The 18,229-nt window shown below is 33.8% G+C and overlaps 3 protein-coding genes across 4 annotated transcripts; 1 reads left to right on the plus strand and 2 right to left on the minus strand.

Annotated features, from left to right (window-relative positions):
- Positions 1-2,993: 2,993 nt before the first annotated feature.
- On the plus strand, positions 2,994-5,173 carry LOC114173169 (transcription factor MYB53-like). Its single transcript, XM_028057413.2, has 3 exons — positions 2,994-3,400; positions 3,643-4,254; positions 4,882-5,173. The coding sequence occupies exons 1-3, from the start codon at positions 3,138-3,140 to the stop codon at positions 4,916-4,918; spliced, it is 912 nt and encodes a 303-aa protein (XP_027913214.2). The 5' UTR covers positions 2,994-3,137; the 3' UTR covers positions 4,919-5,173.
- A 2,529-nt stretch (positions 5,174-7,702) lies between these two features.
- LOC114168562 (plasma protein) lies at positions 7,703-12,083 on the minus strand. Its single transcript, XM_028053442.2, has 7 exons — positions 11,885-12,083; positions 11,703-11,804; positions 11,462-11,576; positions 11,065-11,180; positions 9,864-10,052; positions 9,052-9,194; positions 7,703-8,223 (listed from the first exon to the last, which is right to left on the minus strand). The coding sequence occupies exons 1-7, from the start codon at positions 12,004-12,006 to the stop codon at positions 8,042-8,044; spliced, it is 969 nt and encodes a 322-aa protein (XP_027909243.1). The 5' UTR covers positions 12,007-12,083; the 3' UTR covers positions 7,703-8,041.
- Positions 12,084-13,492: 1,409 nt separating this feature from the next.
- On the minus strand, positions 13,493-17,990 carry LOC114172559 (WEB family protein At3g02930, chloroplastic-like). Of its 2 annotated transcripts, XM_028056968.2 has the most exons (4): positions 17,646-17,990; positions 17,382-17,483; positions 16,530-16,785; positions 13,493-16,131 (listed from the first exon to the last, which is right to left on the minus strand). In XM_028056968.2, the coding sequence occupies exons 2-4, from the start codon at positions 17,396-17,398 to the stop codon at positions 13,822-13,824; spliced, it is 2,583 nt and encodes an 860-aa protein (XP_027912769.1). In that variant the 5' UTR covers positions 17,399-17,483; positions 17,646-17,990; the 3' UTR covers positions 13,493-13,821. The 2 variants fall into 2 exon arrangements, with proteins under 2 accessions (XP_027912769.1, XP_027912768.1); XM_028056967.2 differs by having other exon boundaries at positions 17,382-17,989.
- Between the last annotated feature and the right edge of the window lie 239 nt (positions 17,991-18,229).

Below are 18,229 nucleotides of genomic sequence, written 5' to 3' on the forward strand. Positions count from 1 at the left end.
AATTATTCTATACTACAGTTAATTTTAAAATATAACAGTTAGAAAGATAATAGTGTTCAATGAAGGAACACATAATATGAAGACTACTCTATCTGGCTCCACTGCATTTTAATTCTATTAGTTCATCAATCTCTGAAATAATTTGCATGTGCAAAATTTCATTTAAAACAAAAACCAAAGGCTCCACAAAATGAATGGAAAAAATTGTAGTTAAGACATTATTAAAATATTTAAATTGATTGAAAGTCGTCTTGCATCGTCTTCTCAACTAATCTTGGTAAATCTTGTAATTACGTGAATCTTTCCATTTACCAACTCCTTTGATAATAATTAATGGTTGTGATGGTTTGGACTTGTGTACCACATTTTTAACTTTTGAAGTTGAACAACTTTTAGTTTCAGAACAACGACCAATCCCTTTCACTTATCCAATTAATATAAGCATTTTAGTTTAACGACATTGGTCTTTTTGTGGCAAACATGTACCAAGTGCGCAAGTAAACATGGATTATGTTAAACGGTCTAATTATTATTATCTAGAAAAAGAAATCAAGTTTCATAAGTAACAAATTCGTTATTGTTCTTCACATAATATTCCGTTTACACGAAATCTTTAGCAGAAAGAGGTGTCTATGTGTTAATTAGTTAGATAACATAAAATATAATTAGTAACATATAAAATAGTGTCTTGTAATTTTGGATAATGAGGTAATGTTGGTAGAAAATCCCTGCAACAGCAAGGTCTACTATCCCTTTAACCCCCCAATTTGACTATTGTGTCTAATGACAGTGACTTGGTTTTGTTGCTTAATGTCTCTAGAAGGAACAACATATGCACTGCCAAAACCAAACTCATTAAAAACCTTTTCATTTTATTTTCGTACAACTCATCTTCTGATAAAGTTTATGAAACACAATAAGTTAATGTTTGATTTGATTACACAAATACTGATAGACATTTTCAGTAAGTATATATGTGCTCCCTTTCTGATTCCTTATATTTTCTCTTTGCAAAGCTTACAATTCAGTAATTGTCATTTGTTAGTGTAAATGAATGTAAGAAAATTATTCAAGATAAAGGGAATTTCTCTCTTGATCTTGTGCTGAATAAAAATTTATGACAAATGGCTGATACAAAATGCATGATGAAATTGACTAAGTTACCTTCCACATTTTCCATGAACTGAGGTATAGAATAGTATAGTATATTAGAGTAGAGAAAGAGTAGTTTTACTTGTATTTTTCCTGTGAAGACTGTGAAATCCATTCCCATTTTCTTTCTTCACTGCTTTTTTATGTCTACAATTCCTTCCGTATAACTGTTATTATTGACCAAGACTTCATCAATAATAATAATAAGTGTCATTTCATATTTTCTATTTGTAATCAAACGTGTATAAGAGAGAAAGATTTATAAAACTATCCTCTTTGTTTTACTTTCTTGAATTAAATATACATCCCTAATGATTTTTGTCTTGGATCATTTAACAAAAATTATCCCCTTAAAAAAGCCTTTTAGACATCATGGTTTATGAAGAGGGTGCAAGAAAATTAAACCCTTGCTGTGGAGACACTGGAGATTAGTTGAGGATTCCCTTACTTTTGAGTGTTGAATATATCTGAAAAGATAATGGTGCAAAACTTTCTGTCAACGCCATTAGGGTTTTGATACTGAGAAAGCTTTTGGTAACTCAGATATTAAAAAGCAAATTAAAATCAACGGCGTTTTAACCTTTAGCATGTCTGAGAATCATCTTTTTATTCCCACTCTCACCTAAAAGTAGTGAGCATTCTTATATTAGAACGTATTTCTTTGTATAAAGTCATGAATACTTGATTTTTAAATACATAATGGTGGGATGCAAATACGTAATCATTTTTCACTTTTACAACCTAACAAGATTGAATAAAAGGCTGCTGCATCTACCATTAGTTCAGTACTCTTTTGTACATAAAATATGCAGAAATTTTTATCAAACACATGTTGAATGGAGGGTCCCAGAAGTGAATGGTTTATGCATGACACGAAACACAAAATCATTAAAATGTTGAGACACATTGGATGGTTTAAAGTTAGGAAGTTTCTTCTGTGATTGGGCAATGAAAAGTGAGTTTTGCAGTCACTGAATGATTGCCACGTGGAAACCAACCCCAGCTGGTGGTTGAAGTTCGTTGCTGTTTCTGTGATGTGTGTTTTTGGAATATGTTGCCCTAGCCACACGCATTCATGCATGTGCCTTCTTCTTGTTGGACAAGTGAACCTGTTGAAATTTTCATCATCTAAACCTTCTACGTATATCTTTTCACTTTTCAATTCACCATTTTCTTCCTTTCTGCATAAAACAAAATCTCTCCCATTACAGTTATGTTGACTCCACTACCTAGTCTTGCTACTTTGTACCTCTGTGGAAGATTAATTTAGACCACAAAATTAAATAATGTCAAATTATAAAGAGAAAGAAGGTTTATCAGAGAAGCTACTACTCAGTGTTGTGTATAGGAAACTTCTGCGTCTGCATCTTCCAGACAGATAATGATAACAATTTTTATCGATGAATTTAAGTGTAAGTGTAAATCTTATATCGGATAAAAATGCCATTAATATCATTAATATATGTATAAATTGGATTTATATTAAGAATATATATGTAAGTTATAAGTACATGAAAGAGATAGGTTACTGTAATCATACCAGGATGCACGACCCTGATATGATTTCATATTTCAGTATAGTTAGGGAAGGAATAGTTGAAGATAATGTGTGTGTGTTTTAGAAAAATGACAAAAACGAGGTAAGAATTTTCAACTGAAACAGTTGATTATAATGGAAGAAATTAGGTGTATTTTTTTTAGAATGTGTATGATTTGTAAAGGAAAATATTTACGTAACTATTGGTTGACATAGAGTGGTGTGGAATGAGATTAGAGATCATTTGTGGAGTGAGTGTTAAGAGATTCCTTTCAGGGTCGTTATCGATATGACTTTGTGTATGATATAAAGGACAAACTTGGAATATGCCACCAAAACATGATGCATATACATCGCCACCACCTTATATATATAACAAACACTTGTGTGGTAAATGTCTTCAAAAACACTTTAAAGGTATTATAATTGGATTGTTTAGCTGGTGGTGATGATGAGAACACCAAGCAGTGATGAGAGTGGGTTGAAGAAGGGGCCATGGAGCCCAGAAGAGGATAAAATATTAATGGATTACATTCAGAAGCATGGCCATGGGAGTTGGAGAGCCCTTCCAAAGCTTGCAGGATTGAACAGATGTGGAAAGAGTTGCAGACTAAGGTGGACTAATTACCTCAGACCTGATATCAAAAGAGGCAAATTCTCTGATCAAGAAGAGCAACTCATCATCAATTTGCATGCAGTTCTTGGAAATAAGTAACCAACTAGTCCTCGCACCTTCTTCTTCATCATTGTGTTCTTTAAAGTAAAGTCGTCAGGAGTTATAACGATTCAGCTAATATTGTTGAAGTCGTCACGACTCTGACAACCTTACTTTGTAACAAGTTTATGAAAAAGCCGTGTGAAGTTTTCGTGATTTTGTGTGTTAATATATTGAAATGAAGTGTGAATGAACATGATTTTAGTATTGTAAATTTGTTTGCATTGTTTATGATTAGGTGGGCAGCTATAGCATCTCATCTGCCAGGAAGAACTGATAATGAAATTAAGAATTTGTGGAACACACATTTAAGGAAAAAGCTATTGCAAATGGGGTTAGACCCAGTCACTCACCGTCCAAGAACCGATCACCTCAACCTTCTTACAAATCTGCAACAGATTTTGGCAGCTGCAAAAATTGTGAGCACTTTGACAAACCCTTCTGACATAAACAATGTTCTAAGGCTACACTCAGATGCCAAATTCCAGTTACTGCAAAACATGTTTCAACTCACTCCTTCCTCAAACTCTTTTCTACCATTAAACTCACTCACAGATGGTTTTATGAATCACTGTAATAATGATCTCCCAAACCTACTTCATGATGGTAATTCAGTTTCTGAAATTCACCCCAGTTTCCAAAACTTTGAGGCCCTTCACCACCCAACACAAGAAAATTCTCTTCCAAATCTGGTTTCTGCCTCGCCTGAACGTTCCCCATTGAAGGAAGCAGAAAATGTTAATGCAAACTCAAAGGAGTGTTCTAATCCTTCTTCTACCACCTTTGAGTTGGCTTGGGGAGATTTCATGGATGAAGATGCAACAGAGAATTATTGGAAAGGTTTCATAGAGTAAGTTTGCTTAATTAATTCTCATTTTCTTTCTCCATTGTAGTTATTATTTTAAATTTTAATATATTTTTTTCTTAAAATTAGAGTTGTAAACAATTCAAAAATCCTCATAAAACATATTTGATACGGTAAAAAATTTAAGACAGATTAAGTTGAGTTAGAGAAATATATTAATTTATTTTCAAAGTTTAGGTTAAAATATATCGAAATTTAAAACAAAATAAATTTTATAATTTTGCCTACAACTTTAAACACTAAAACCATGTTTAATTTTTATTATATTATTATTACTATAAACTAAGATAAACTAACACTACATACCATTAATATTGTACTGTTAATCAAGTCAAAAGTTATAAGTAACATATTTTATCTTATGATATATGTTCTTTAATTTGGAGGCCTTTAATGTGGTCATCATTTCACCTCAATAATTCAGGTCTATATAATTAATGTGATATTATACTTTGGTTGGACTATATGCACTGATAGCTCAAAACCTAACTAAAAAATCATTAATATTTACGATAAATTAGATTTTTCATGATAATTATTTTAAGAACTATATATACACAGATGTTTTATTCCCGTTTCTGTACACTAATTTTCTATCTGTTTATTTTGCAGCCAACATTGTAACCAGACATGGTCAACAGTCCAATGAAAAAGATGCATGGCATAGAAAGTTTTCACAGAAATAATGGGATTTATTCGCCGATCCATGTATCCATAAACATATACTATCATTAATTTAGTTAAGGTTGCTTTGTGTGTATTATTTGACAAATGGATCAATTGATCGATTCCAGATAAAAATATAGAAAAGCTTATGCATTGTATATTATAATGTACAACATGGAGATTCATCATTAAAATCATACACTAGAGTGTGATGTGTTCATCTTCTTTGTTTAAAAATATAAAATAAAATGCTGTTCGTAGGGTTTCCTTAGCATCTTTGAACCACTGTGCAGGAAAAATAAGTTAACTGAATAAAATGGAGACTTCGTTGGAAACTTGAGGAATGAGAAAAAGAGAGTGAATATTATAAACGACTAGTTGTATAGAGACTGGACTCAAATCACTCGTTTATATACATTTTCTAAGGAGATTCAGATAAAAACAAAAGTTATGACACTAACTCAAGTCCAACTGTACATGATTCTTAAAAACATTATTAATTATTATGTGTATAATTGTAATTTGAATCAATCTTATCTAAATAAAATTTCTGAACACATATAAATACCATTAAAAAATACATTTTATGATAATAATATAATATTTGTTAAGAAAAATATTTAAATCTATTTCAATCTACAAAATTAATTTATAAAATAAAATTTACGTACAAATATATATTATAAATTAATTTTATTTTTTTTAAATATATACTGAAAATTTATATAATCTCCATTTAACGTTAGACTTTCAACCATATATATATATATATGTGAAATTTTTTATGAGAAGTGTATTACTATTTGTAAGAATATGAGCCCAAAAATGTGACCCTGTGGCAACATGAAGAAAGAGAAGTTTGAGCTGAGAAGATGAAAACCGAAAATTGCATTGTTGAGATTGTTTTTGTTTGAGTAATGTATGTTTATGTTTTTTCTCTGGACTTCTCTTGCATTATTCCAATTCACTTAAAGCATGCAAACTTTGACCTTAATTAGGTGAGTGGTGAGTGAAGGTGACGTGTGGAACTTTCAATCTCCAACACTTATATAATGTCTCTTCTTCAATGTTTTCCTTATTTATGACAGTTTAAATAATAAATTATTTTGTATTATTTGTTATGGATTGGATGATAATAAGTAACATTTAGTAATGTTTGAATGATAAAGTGATTAGAAATAATTGCATGAGACACCTACAACTTACAGTGTGTTTGGATGGCACAATGGAAACACAATTTGCAAAAAAAAAAGAAAGTTAGATTTTCAACGTTAAAATGCACGTAAAACAAGATTTTTCTGTTTCTAAAACTTTCCTCACATATGATATGTGTGAAGATTTGGCAAGTTAAAGATAATGAAATATAAACATTATAATAAAATAATGTAACATAATAAAAATAATAAAACATGAATTATTATTTAACCATTTGTCTTTGCAATGATTTTCCCTTTGACACTGGTATTAGAAAGCAACCTAGAAAATTGAACGACATATTTTACTTCTTTAGCTTCATCATAATCTATCTTTGTATAAAAAAAGTCAAGAATTTTTGTTACATGTTAGGTAAGACTAATCCTATTGATTCTGACCCAATAAGACAAAGATATAATGTGTAATTTCTTCAAGTAATCCACTTTGGTCCACTATACAGCGAAACCATTCTAAATATAATACTATCAATTGTTACTATTTCCCATTATAACTATTTTAAGTTGAATTTCAATATCCATAAATCTTATAATATGATAGTTTTTTGTCGAATACAATATATATGTTTTGAAAATTTTACAAATCTTGGATTCCTTTTCGCGTGCTACTAACCGTTTAAATACTCAACAAAAACTTATGTAACTTAACTTCAAAACAAAAAGGGGAGATTTCTTCTATGCATCCCAGCTTCCGGAAATTTTAATTTGAAACAGAGGTGGGATGAGTGTATTCCAGAAAAATATTTCCGAAACTAGTTTAGTGTATTCTGGAAATTCAAATCGGATTTGATGGAGTGTTGGAAGAAATTTGAAGGTGTGCAGAAAGAAAGACTTCTTTTTCATATTTGTTAATTTCATTTTGCCTTGGGTAAATTCATGCAAGGATGACAACACTTGATATACACACAACTAATATACAGATTCTGCTAGATACTTTATAATAATAAAAAATATATAACTAAACCAGTTTAAAGAAAAAATTATCACATGAAAAGGAAACTCGGAAATAAAATTTGAATACCCAGATTTGAGATATTTGTTTGGTTTATTTGTAACTGTACTATTACAAAACTGTTTTTTTTTCACAACCAAATGCATGATTGACTAAAGAATTTTCGGTGAAGTTCTGAAAAACCAAATCAATTGAAAAATTTAGTGTGCAAGTTTTCTGATAGAGTTCATCAGCTCAGCAGTGATGAAACAATGAAATTATGAGCAGTGATGAAACAAAGCTCAATCGGATTTATTGAATCACTGATTTAAATTAGATGAGAAGGGGATCCACCTAAATACTTTAAGAGAAAATTTCATTTAACTAGATTTAATAAAGTTTATTGACTAACTTCGATCACAAGAGTTGATCTTCAAGTAGGGATAGTTAGTGCTTGATTACTACTCAATAGGGTGAATCTTGTCATTGAATAGGGTTAGACTGATCATTTGAAAACCATGGAGAAATGCAATATTTCTAACCAATTCACACTAGGGGAAAGAATAACAAATGTTTACACACTATATGGGAGACATAAAGCTGAAAGTTAAAGATGAACCTCATGTAAAAAAAAATGTTCATTATATTAAAATATATATACATGAGACATGCTCGCGGAAAAAAAGAAATAGTTGGAAAGTAGTAACTTCCATGTCAGACATTTGACTATATTGATATTTTCTAAGGGTAGTAATGTGTGTATATATATATATATATATATATATATATATATATATATATATATATATATATATATATATATATATATATATATATATTCATTTCATGAAGCTTAACGAAGAGTATAAATCCTTGAAGGGGCATATAGGAATATAAAATAGACGAGAGATGGATGCCAGCTGCAAAAATCATCACTATAATACCTTCCTTAGTTTGGCTAACTTCAAGCACTAAGAACCATTGAGGTCACTGAGGAGAGCTTAAACTTTCGAACTTTTGAACCATTTTCAGGCTGAAAGATTATCTCGGTACTTGATCTTACGGTTTCTTCTTTCCACTCTGGTTCTGAAGCCCCTTTACCTCTATAGTCCCGCAAACTGCATAGAACTTGAAGCCTGGAAGGAGCTGCAAATCATTCCAAGTTAGTCAAAGAAACCGCAAAACCACCAATGACCAAATCAGTACAACTACAGAAAGCTTGCTTTCGTGATTTTTTTTCCCTCCATCAGAGACAGGTTATTATCAGTTGAAACCATAGTTTTACTGAAAATCATTTGCCTCACAGGTATTTATTTCAACATCATAATTAGATGAACCTCGGCATTAATAATCAGCAATGAGGAGATACAAAAACGCCTTTTTCTGACTTCCAAACGCCTTTTTCTGACTTTCACATATCAACTAAGATGCGTTTGATGTACATTGAGGGACAATATAACTAAAATAGCACAATATAAATAGTTGAATTACAACCCAAATTTTGTTGTTTGGTGACTAATTCACAGCCCAGCCACACAAGAAGTTGAGAGAAAGACGGGCTAAAAAGAGTGGAGGGGGCAAATTGAGGAAGAGAAAGGGGCTAGGAAGTAAAACTGTCACAGAGAGGAAGTTTTTTTTTTTTTTTTGTAACTATTGGATGGTATTTGTCCATGAAACAAAAATTTGTACCTTCTATTGTTTTGTTTTGTACAAAACAATGTCCGGTCCTTTAATTTTTGGCAAACCAAGGGCACCTCTAGCGTATAAGAGCCAATTTTAGAATATTAAAATTCTTTCTCCCTTCGCACAGTGATTTTGTGCCTTGATTCTTCATGATCTTAATTCATATACTTTTAACATAAAGGAGTATACTACTATTACTACGTTTCAGGGATAGAGGATATCATAATTACTGTTAAGCAAACAAATACAACTGGAAAAGCAAAAACCATAATTTATTCCCAAAAGAATTACCCAGTCCAAACATGCTTGTCTTCTGGATTACCACTCGGCCAACTTTTGATCTTCTAATATGTTTTAAAGCCTCAACATCTTCTCGTTTGCCCTTAAATTCCAGGAAGTCCCCCAATACGTACTTGTTTCCTTTAAGCTCCAGCCTATAAACCAAACAATCTCTTTGTAAGTGAAAAACTATGATTTGGTAACTATTAAATTATATCAACAAAGCTCCAAAACACACTGTTATGAAGGCATGCATATATCTGATTCTAAACCCCATTTTGATCACAACTAACCAAAAAGCTGATCAGAATTGCAGATTCTGATTCAGAATAATTTCCTCAGCTGCACCAAAATCATTTACTTGAGTAGGGGCTAAAGCAAAACACTAGGGTTTTAAATCATCCAAAAAGAAGGCACTGAAATAGTGAAAACACAGAAAAAAAAATACTAGTAAAATACATGGAACCACCCATTAGTCATTTCATAACAGTATTAAAAATCTCTTTTATAAAGAAAAACAAACCCAGCTGAAGGCTCGAGTGGGCCTATGCATTGTAGCTCCAAGCTAGCTTTGATGCTACATACATAAATCCATCATTGGGCCTTCTCTTAATAGAGCTTTGAGGTTGAATGGGCTTTTGACACACATTAAGCAAAGAGAAACCAGATTTTTAACAAGCCAACATCTGATAGGTCACAGATGGATTGACATATTTGCTTCCCTAAGTCAAGGTTGGGTGAAGGACCCTTTAACAAGCCTCAAACTGCAACAAGTTTTACTGAAAAAAATGCAGTGACTCATCAAGTACAAAATGGTAACTAACCTATCCCATATTGGTGCCGAGCTAAGGACAAAATCAAGATTCTGATTAATAGATTCCAGCATATCCTTCTTCCCACTACGAAGAGCACCCTTTACCCAACTAGACAGTTTGCTCTTTGACTCCGACTTCAGTTGAATCCATTGATCATGGGTAATAACTTCAGACGGAAAACCATCTGCAGGAAGGGCACTGCAAAAACAAATAAAGAGATTAATTAATAATTTTGACATGCATTAGCAAAAGAGGCAAGAGAAAATTCTCAGTTGCCCTTGACTAGATTTGCAGATGCATTTTTCATGTAAAAATTACTGATTCTCAAGTAATTGAACCATACTCCAACATTTGCAACTTCTTTAACATATACAAAAGTTTAACTAGAAATTACACAGAATTTATTTCTTCATTTCATGCAAAGAATTCATAAACATGTGAATAGTAAAATAGTCATTAGTCCGTTACAAGTATCAATGCCTCACCCATGTTGGATACTGATACTCTTTGGACACTTACGTATGCATTTTCAATTGTTTTTCCCTGATACTGCTTGATACATATCTGAAAAGTATCCATTCTTTTTTTCATTTGATCTTTTTTCTGATGTGAGTTGGATACTTCTCGATACATATCTGAAAAAATTTAAAGCTTCTAGTCTAAGTATGTTTTTCCTTATGTTGTGAGACGAATTTATGTACATAGTCCTTTACTCATTCTTTTAACAGAAACAAAATAGATCCAAAATGAATGATATCTGGTTTATGCGCATTCAAACCCACAACTTTTGTCTAGAAAAGATGAAGAATATAATGTATAGAAAAGGAGAGACAAGTTGTGCATTAGTGAAGAATGATCCAGTTGATAATGGTGTCAAGCTTCTTGAATTGGCAGAGTTTCCTCTTCATGAAGCAAACTTAAAGCTTTTGTTTTTCTCTAGATGATGGTAATGGAGGAGAGAAGAATGACACAGTTAGCTTAGCATTAAACAATAGCTTACTAATGATGTTCCTGAAGAGTCAATACTCGTTTTCAGTTCTACACAGAATGTATTTATTGATAAAGTTACCCAAGATTCAAGATTAGTTATGATATTGGCGGGAACCATATTTTTTGTCATGATTACAAACCACAAATCAAGATCTAAAAGATTAGAACAAGAATTTGGCAATGATAGTAAGTGAAATTACGAGTAGATTTAAAGTCATACACTAATTTAGGATTTGGAAGTATAACTTTGCAACATATGTATCCTTCAGGCAGAGCAACCCCTCTCTGTTCAAGATATGATTCAAGAATAGAAGCTTGTTTCCGTGTTTCTTCCACCTGTACATAATTTGAGAAAACAGTTAACGAACAAACTTACTAATTAGACAATCCCTGGTGTTCTTCCAAGTCCAGTGCAGCAGTATCGATAAAAAAAGTGAACAAAAAGAAACCCAAAGCACTCTTTATAGTATGATTTAATAAACATCCAAACCAGTTTTTAATTCATGCCATCTTATGAAACAGTATTCTGTGAGGCAATTAAAGATAGTATTCAACATCAACATCTATAAGAATATAATTATAATAATAAAAATAATACGATTTTAGTGGTTCCTTACAGGATCAGGGTGACGTTCTGCTTTACGTTTGTCTGGTTTTTCACAGAGCCAGCCACCATCGCCACCAATCGTCAAAATTCCTGAGTAGTTCTTCACAGAAACCACCACCAGCTCCCTGCAGTATAATAAGTTGAAACTCAAAATAAAATCGAAACCATACTTCAATTATGTGCAATATACCTTACACTAGAAGTCATTGCCAAACTAACAAAAAAATTGAAACGAAGAGAAGGGAGAATACTGTTTGGTGACAAGAACAATATCAATGCCCTGTCGAGAAGCAGTGTCAGCATCGGGAATTCGAAGACCCACATACACATTTGCTCCGTAGAGTTTTTTAAGCCTGGGAAAAATTGAACTTGATTTGTGCCCTAGAACAAAAATAGGGGAAAGAAAGAAGAAAAAGAAAAAGAAAAAAGAGACCTATCAGCGACGGAGAAAAGAACAGAATAATCAGATCCCTCCATGTCTAAAACGTCGTCGTCGTAAAAGAACCGTCGGAACAATTTGTAGATAACCAAACCGAAGATAATCTCCAGCCACATCGTTCGTTGCTTCTTCTTCTTCGGTCTTCCACCCACATTGACTACTCCCCAAGCTTCCTGCTGCAAATTTATACTCTTCATTTCTATTTTTCTAATATGTATTTTATTCCGTCTTTTACAATTATTTAACTTTTTTCTTTTTTATTTTAAATTAATATAAAACTTAATTCAAGCATCAAGGATTAAGTAAGTGGAGACTTTACTTTAGTTCTTAAAATAAATGTCTAATAGGTCTTAAAAATAATGTCTAAAAAGAGGTTTTTAGTACTACTTTTTTTAGACATTAAAAAAAAAAAACCTCAAAATTTTTGTTTTAGAATTAATTATTTTAAGTCTTTAAAAAAATCTTATTTTTTAAATTGTTTTAAACTTTCTTAACCCTTAAGTCTAACAAGAAAAGAAAAAAAAAAACTGCATAAAGCAGATGGCCCAACCAAGCATAGAACATAAACTTTGTCTGCCAAAGTTTAAGTCTTGAATAGTGCAGTTGTTTTGAACTACCATAAGAATTAATTGCAATCTCAAGCGTATTTTTTGTGTTATTAAAAATTGAAACTTTATCTCAATGTTAACCCGAAGCCACGACCACCTTTTATTTTTGGAAAGCAAAGAATATTAATTCCGAACGACAAAGATTATGTTTATGTGATCACAAACCAGCACTAACCCAAATAAAATCTCCTTGGTTTATATACATTTCCTTATACTGGTTGGTCCAAGTTTTTGGACTATAGTGAACCTTCATAGAAGACACTCTTTTGATATTTTAGGAGACTGGAAACGGATTATGTAAATTTCTACTTGAAAGTTTGCTGTTTCAAAGTAAGATTTACATATCCATACTTAAGCTTAATCTCTTAGTAAAACGCATTACCTTGTATTACATTTATCTGAAACAAAATACTTTTATTATATAAAAATTATCAATACGGCTTAAATATCATACAAGTTGAAAATATGAGATTGTCTGATTTGTAAAATATCACAACTTTCTTTGAATATACCAATGGAAGATGGTTTTAGTGTGTTGCAGTTATCAGTAAAAACAATGCTAGTTGGGATAATTCTGTAAGTTGGGGTTTCATTGATCTTGTGTTTTTCACCAAAAAAGAAAAACATCACGCACGTGCATAAGGATTTGATTCATTTAAAATGAAAAGATTGAATGGATTGAAAAATCGTGAGTTAATATTATCTGAGTATTTTATTCCCTGCAGCACAGTTTCTGAATATAGAAAAACTGCCTCCTGAGGGGAAGAGACAAATGCAATCAACAAATAATGTGCAGAATTGCTGAATTTGCTGAATCAATCATTGTAGTTGTAAACTTGTAAGGAAACCAATTTGTCAATCAATCATTAGAGTAGTAACTTTTTCTCTTCTACATACCCACCAAGTATATAACAACATGCAAAAACATTTTTTAACAAATTAACGTAGAAGATTGTGATTAAGCACTGTGTATTTTGAGAGAAACACCAAGTGGTAGCAAACATCAGAAGTTCTATCTAACTTTCATTGGAATGAAGATAAGATGGTATAAAAATACAATCCAACTTGCCACTTCTTAATTTTCCTCAGATCTGTGTAGAAGGGCAAGAAGAATGAGAAGAACAGGGGACAAAAAAATAACAATAATTCCACCACATACAATTTACTGTCAACAAACCAAAATAAGTGACTAGAGTAAGACTCCTAAACAATATTACATGCCTCAGTCATTCTTTAAAAGCTATTCATCAAGAAGCAAAATCATAAAGCAAATACATGCAAACAATTTAATGTTCAATATACCTGCCAAGGTCAAATCTTGTTCTATTTGTGATTGCTACCACCCTTTTTCTTCAGCAGGCTTCCAAACTTCCCAAGCAAAGGCTTCTTCTTCTTCTTCACTTGTTCCTTTGATGGTGAGTTCCTCCCACTATCATCAACGTTCTCTTTTAGAGAGGCTCCATTCATCTGCTCAAAGCCCTCACCACCCTCTTTCTTTGACTCAACTTCATTTTCAAAGGATTCAGGCTCTGGTTCTCTCTCTGGAGAGAATTCCTTTTTCTCAATCTTGCAGCTCTCCCACATTTTAAATTCGGCTTCTGCAGAATCATCTTTCCCTTTGTCCGCATCTTCCTTCACTTTTCCATTGACATTCACAGCTTTGGGAGATTCAGTTTTCTCATACTTGTCATCCATGGGAATAGTTTCTTCCTGTAAGTTTTGACCGAGTCCCTCTTCATTGGCTGAAAGCTCTACCTTCTTGGACAAGTCTTCTCCACCGTGTCCATTCTCTTCAGAGAATTCAACTACTTTAGGAAGCATGTCATAGTCTTTCTCACTGTCAGTAACATCCCCATTTTCCTCAGGCTGATTTCTGCTCGTAGCTTCATCCAACATCTTGGATAACTCTTCCACCTTCTTAATAGATGTGGATTCCCTCGTTCGAAGTTCTTCATTTTCTTGAAATACATTCTGAAACTCGTTTTCTTTGTCCAATAGACTCTCCTTCAACTTCATGCTTTCGGCCTTTGCTTCTTTAAGTTCTTCCTGCAAGTGGATCACCTCAGCCTCAACTTCCTTGAGATTTTCCTTCAGCTGTGCTTCTTCCTCCTTCTTGGCACCGGCTTCTTCCTCAGTTTCCTTGAGTAAACGAATCAGCCTGTTGATTTCTTTTCCAAGGGATGAGTTCTCTTCTTCAGTTAGATTTAAGCAGTTGACAAGATGATGTTCTCTCTGGTCCCACTCTGCCTTGGAGCATTCCATGTTGTTCTTGGAATTTTCAACACTACATGTAAGATCGTCAATCTCATGTCGTGCATCATTAAGCATGGCCTCGTATTTTTCATCAGTGGCTTTCAAGACCAACTTTAAATCTTCAATCTCAGACTCATAGTTTTCATGTTCCGCATGGCTGGCTAATAGCTTTTCTTTGGCATCCCTGGCTTCTGCAGATACTTCATGCAAAGCAGAAGTTAAGCTTTCCATCGCCCTTTTAGTCTTTTCTTCTTCATCTCTACAGATCTCTAATTCATTAATTAGTTTGTCTTTGTCTTCTAATAGGGTCTGAACATTGGAAGCTGCAAGCGTTTCCCTATTCAAAGCCTGAGCCTTCTCTTCCTTGACTGTCTCAAGTTCAGATTCCAGAGTTTCAACCTTCTTTGACAATTCAAGACTCTCTTCCTTAGCCACAAGAAGACAACGCTCTGACTCCTCAAGATCTCCTCTCTGTCTATCAATTGTCATTTCCAACAATCCCACCTTCTCTTTAAGACTAGAAATTTCAGATTTTGCTTCATGTAACAACTCATTGTTTCCTTCCAACTGTTTCATTACTGATTCTAAAGACGCTGATGTAGATCTCTCCAACTTATTTGCTTCTTCAACCTTCACTTCTAGCTCCTCGGCCTTTTTCGTCCACTCCTCTAGCAGACTGTGTGCATAAGATTCAGCCATCCTGGCAGCTTCAAGCTCCACATTAAGCTGTTCAATGTGATTTTCTTTCTCCGTCAACTTCACATCATAATCCTTTGCCTTTTCAAGTTCTTCATTAAGAGCTTCAATCTCTGTTTGCAGCTCCGATACAATCTTGTTTTCCCTAGCCTCAGTTTCCATCTTCGAATCAAGTAAGGCCTTCAAATTCATCAGTTCAGCTGAGAGAATCTCTGCTTTCTCCACATGAAGCTCCGCAATTTTAGTTGCATCGTCAGCATGACTCAGTGCCTGGTTCTTTGCATCACAAGTCATGGCAAGTTCTTGCTTAATCCGCTGAAGCTCCTGAGAAGTGGAGAGAAGAGAAGCCACATCCAAAGCATGCTGGTTCCTCACACTTTCCAGCTCTTTCTGCCATTCCACTTCCCTCGTCTGAACAGCTTCGATTCCAGCCTGCTCCAACTCAACCGCTCGGAACTTCTCAATCTCAGAATCCTCCTCAGCCCGCTTTTGAGCCACCATTGCCTCCCTGAGTTTCTCATTTGCTTCCTCAGCCACTCTCTGCGCTTCTTTCAGCTCATCAATCGCTTTTGCCTTCTCTTTTTCAGCCTGACTCAGCTGCTCCTTTGCTTTCTTTAGATCTTCTTGAGCAAGATTTAACTGCGTCTGCAATTCAGAACCCTTCGCAACTCTTGGAAGTTGTTTCTGCAATTCAAGGAACATTATAAACATGTATCACATAACAGATAACCAAAGAAAAAGTATGACTAATTTTCCTTTTTGTGCTATAACAAACTATCAATATTCACTTACCACACACAGTACCTCTTATAAACAGATAACAAGCCATGGATAACATAAACATTCAAATTCCTAGAAAAAGAAATGTCAAATAACTAACAAATGGTAACACATTTTCATGTTTACTTTTTTTATATACACTGTTAACAGACTTGAGAACTTAGCAGATTTAAAAATTTCACAGAAAAACAGAACTGAAAAAGCAAGCAGTTCAACTTTCCAAGAGTTGCCATTTAGTAACAAAGCCAGACATGACTAATCTCAGATAAGAAAGGATACAAAGTACATTTACTATAACTTACATCAGGTGTGGTGGATGCAGGTCTTGGTGATTTGCGCTCAATGACAGGCTTTGAATTCGAAGCTCGTGGCGACGATTTTTCTGCAGAGAGGCGCAAATTTTGCAGAGGTGACGGCGATTCTGATTCCGGTTTGGACACACTTTTGCTGAGTCTACTAACTCTTGGAGTTGCAGGTGACGTTTTGTTGGGAGTTGATGGCCGTGCCTTGTTGGGAGTGGCTGGAGTTGCTTTGTTGGAGGTTTCTGATAAACCGGATCTATCAGATTCACAATGTTAGCTTCATACTGATGCATTGAATGAAATGAAAAGACACGACACTAAAAAGTAACAAAATGCCATATTTGCATCCAATCAGACAGATGGATCTAAACCTAAGAAACCAAATTTTAGTTCCAAACTCAGCATCTAAACGCATTGTCAAGCCAAACTCATCAACCAAGAAATAACCACCAACCGAGAGAAAAAGGGGATAGTAAGTCAGTAACTGCTACCCAAAAGCAAGAATTAGGGCAAGAAACACAGACGGAGATGCAATCACAAAAAAAAACACAATCCAGTAAGAAGAGTAGAAGATCAAGACTCGACAACAACCAAAAATAGAAATGAAGTGAAGCCCATCTTAAAATTTCATGCACGCACCAAACAGAAACCCAAAAAACATCGAAATTTACACAGACTAAGAAAAGGGCGTTCCAAATGTCTTCAAATAGCAGATCAAAACCATCAATTGCAAAACCACACAGAACAGAAGCGAATTCGCGAAAGCCGTACATTGAAGAAAGTAGAAGAAACCCACACCAGATCTTAAAGCAATAGAGACACCCACAACACAAAGCACCGAACTTGAGATACCTGGATTTTGAAGCCATGTTTGTAAGAAGCGACCGAGTAACACCAAAACAACGTGAGAAGGTGTAGCCTTTGCTGGAAGTGTCAGTTGCAGAACCGAGAATGCTGAAGTTCCAACATTGTCAGAAGGAAGAAACGAAACAAATTTGGGATCAGGGTAAGATTAAAAAACAAAAAAAAAAAAATCAAACTTTTTTTTCTTTTCTTTCTTTCTTTGGCTTTTGGAAAGAAATTATGGGAAGGAGAAGACCATGAAGAGGAATTTACAGAACACAAACATAAACCAAAGCCAAATAAGTTGGTCTGGTTTTCCTGTCTCCAGAGTAGCCACACCAACACACTCTGCTATGCTATGCTATGCTATGCTATGCTATGGTATTCTCTCTCTTCACCCTTTTCATTTTCATCTTGTTCTTTCTTTCTTCTTCTCTCTCACAGTGGAAGCAGTGGTTAAGTGAGTGCATATCTTGAGGAGGGTGAGTACAGTGAAAAGACAAAAGTAACCCTGAGTTTTCTTAAATCTGTCAAAGGCAAAGGTATGTGTAGCTTTTTCAGAGGCAAAGACCTGTCTCTGACTCTTCCAACCTTACCCTTCTTTTCAGGAAAAAGAGAGACTCTGCCATGGGATTAGGAACTACCCCTGCAACTCTTTTTTCCAATTTATTCTCCAAATTTTTAAATTTAAATATCGTCACAATTGAATTTCCAAACATGTGCATGTGTCGAAATTTCAAAACAAAATAGTTTGGTTTTTCATGAACTGCAAAATTAATTCGAAAGAGATAGCACTGCATGTTCCCAATTGCTTTGCCAGGTTGGATTATTTTAAAAAGTAGACACATGTGAAGTTC

The sequence above is a fragment of the Vigna unguiculata genome, chromosome 2 (assembly GCF_037176805.1).
Source record: "Vigna unguiculata cultivar grain cowpea cultivar isolate G323 ecotype 2 chromosome 2, ASM3717680v1, whole genome shotgun sequence".
Classification (NCBI taxonomy): domain Eukaryota; kingdom Viridiplantae; phylum Streptophyta; class Magnoliopsida; order Fabales; family Fabaceae; genus Vigna; species Vigna unguiculata.